At 43.9% G+C, this 2,077-nt stretch overlaps 1 protein-coding gene across 1 annotated transcript; it reads right to left on the bottom strand.

Annotated features, from left to right (window-relative positions):
* Positions 1–1,020: 1,020 nt before the first annotated feature.
* LOC119827839 (60S ribosomal protein L10-like) lies at positions 1,021–1,758 on the bottom strand. Its single transcript, XM_038349755.1, has one exon. The coding sequence runs from the start codon at positions 1,721–1,723 to the stop codon at positions 1,079–1,081; it is 645 nt and encodes a 214-aa protein (XP_038205683.1). The 5' UTR covers positions 1,724–1,758; the 3' UTR covers positions 1,021–1,078.
* Between the last annotated feature and the right edge of the window lie 319 nt (positions 1,759–2,077).

A 2,077-nucleotide genomic window follows, 5' to 3' on the forward strand; every position in this document is an offset into this window, starting at 1 on the left:
ATTTCCACATGAAATTCTTAAATTATTCGTACCATTTAACATCCAACATGAGTTAAATGCGCTGTCTATTTATTCTCAAAACTCCACTGCCATGTCCTCATGGGCATACTTGCATTACCTTTACCAACATCTTTGTAGCTAGGCATGGCCACATGACTGGGATAGACCATGGAAAAAGCGGTCCCACATTGTCCTTCCCAAGCTTTGTTAGGAAGCCCCGTGTAATGTTTTATATTGTTCTTTCTCTCATCTACAGACTAAATATAGTAGATGAAAGAGACACACAAGATGGAAGAGCAACATGTAATGAATTTGTCCAGAGTGAGGTTTCTGAAGATTATATGGATCCTTGTTGAGATAGTCCTATAACGAGAACCTACTGATTAAGAAGTTAAAATTTCTAGGTGACTTTCTGTAAACAGCAAGCCTCTGCTCACCAATGAGCCCTGTCTTTCATCCACAGCTTCAGCATCTGCAATGCCTGCTTTTGATTTGAGAGCCAGAAACTACCTGACAAAGGGAAGAAGTCTTTTATAGTAACTGGCAGGAGGGAAGACACAGGATACTCAATACCAATGTATTTACAGTTGGTATTCTCTTTGCCTCACTGTGTGACCTGACCTAATAGCTTCTCTTGCTAGAGATTCTCCCATTGTGAGATGGGAAAACACGAGAGGGCATGCATAAAAGAACCTGGCTGTGACTTCAATTACACTTCATAGTATACTTTTATTCTAAATTTTCAGAATGCAGGTAGGATGCAGCAGATGTTGAGGGAACTTTCAAAGAGGAACAGTTTTATAGCTTCAAGTAGCAAGTCCAAAAAGCTGGGAGATGCCACTCTGGCTACCTTGAGTCATGAACTCCGTGGCATGTTGTACGTGAAAGCATTGACGCAGTCATTTGACATTGTGATTCTTTGAGGTGTGAATCCTAACCCACACATTGGGCATTGAAGAAATTGAGTTTTATTAAGATTGTTCTCAGCTGGGTAATTTTTTTTTTTAAGCAGACTGGATGTGAGATTTATTACTGAACATGATTTGGTAGGGTACACAGGAGAGCACCGTGAAAGCCCTCAGGAGTGTAGGGCTTGCCACTTGTCCAGGGGACCATGATTAGGAATATATTTGACCCCACAGCCATCAGGAATCAGTCGCTTCTCAGCAACCATGTCTTCAAATTCATCTGCATTAAACTTAGTAAAGCCCCATTTCTTTGAGATGTGGATCTTCTGGCGGCCAGGGAACTTGAACTTGGCTCTACAAAGAGCCTCAATCACATGTTCCTTATTCTGTAGCTTAGTGCGGATGGACATGATGACCTGGCCAATATGAACCCTGGCCACTGTGCCCTGGGGCTTCCCAAAGGCACCACGCATACCTGTCTGGAGCCTGTCGGCCCCAGCACAGGACAACATCTTGTTGATTCGGATGACAGGAAAAGGGTAAAGCCTCACTCGAATATGAAAGCCATCCTTGCCACAACTCTTTACCATGTATTTGTTGGCACAAATACGGGCAGCCTCCAGAGCTTCGGAAGAGAGTTGTTCGTATTCATCTGACACCATGTGGCCACAAAGCGGGAATTCATCAACTTTTGCCTTCTTCTGTCCCAAGTCAAAGATGCGGATTTTAGCATCAGGGACACCTCGGCAGAAGCGAGACTTTGGGTACGGCTTGTTCTTACAATACCGGTAACACCGGGCGGGGCGGCGACCCATGATGACAATAGGACCGTCGGTAGCGCGCCGGAGGAAAAGAGAGCTCAGCTGGGTAATTTTTAAGTTACTTATTTCTTGTTGCCTCTTTCAGCATAGGTAACCAACTCATTCAGTTAATCCCTGGGCCTTCCTGTATTTTCATTTCATGTCAGAAACATGAGTCCTGAATGAACTCAGACAGTTGGCTACTCTACTGCAATATCTGAAGAGCCACCGTGAGAAAATCAGAATTCTGTGCCTGGCCTGGAGGAAGCAGAAACGTTCACATTTGAATGTGAAGTCATGAATACTAAAATGCGAAAGAACTAGGTTACCTGAAGCAACCTAAGGAACGGAGCCTGTACTTGTTAGTTT

This window comes from Arvicola amphibius, chromosome 12 (genome assembly GCF_903992535.2).
Source record: "Arvicola amphibius chromosome 12, mArvAmp1.2, whole genome shotgun sequence".
Classification (NCBI taxonomy): Eukaryota; Metazoa; Chordata; class Mammalia; order Rodentia; family Cricetidae; genus Arvicola; species Arvicola amphibius.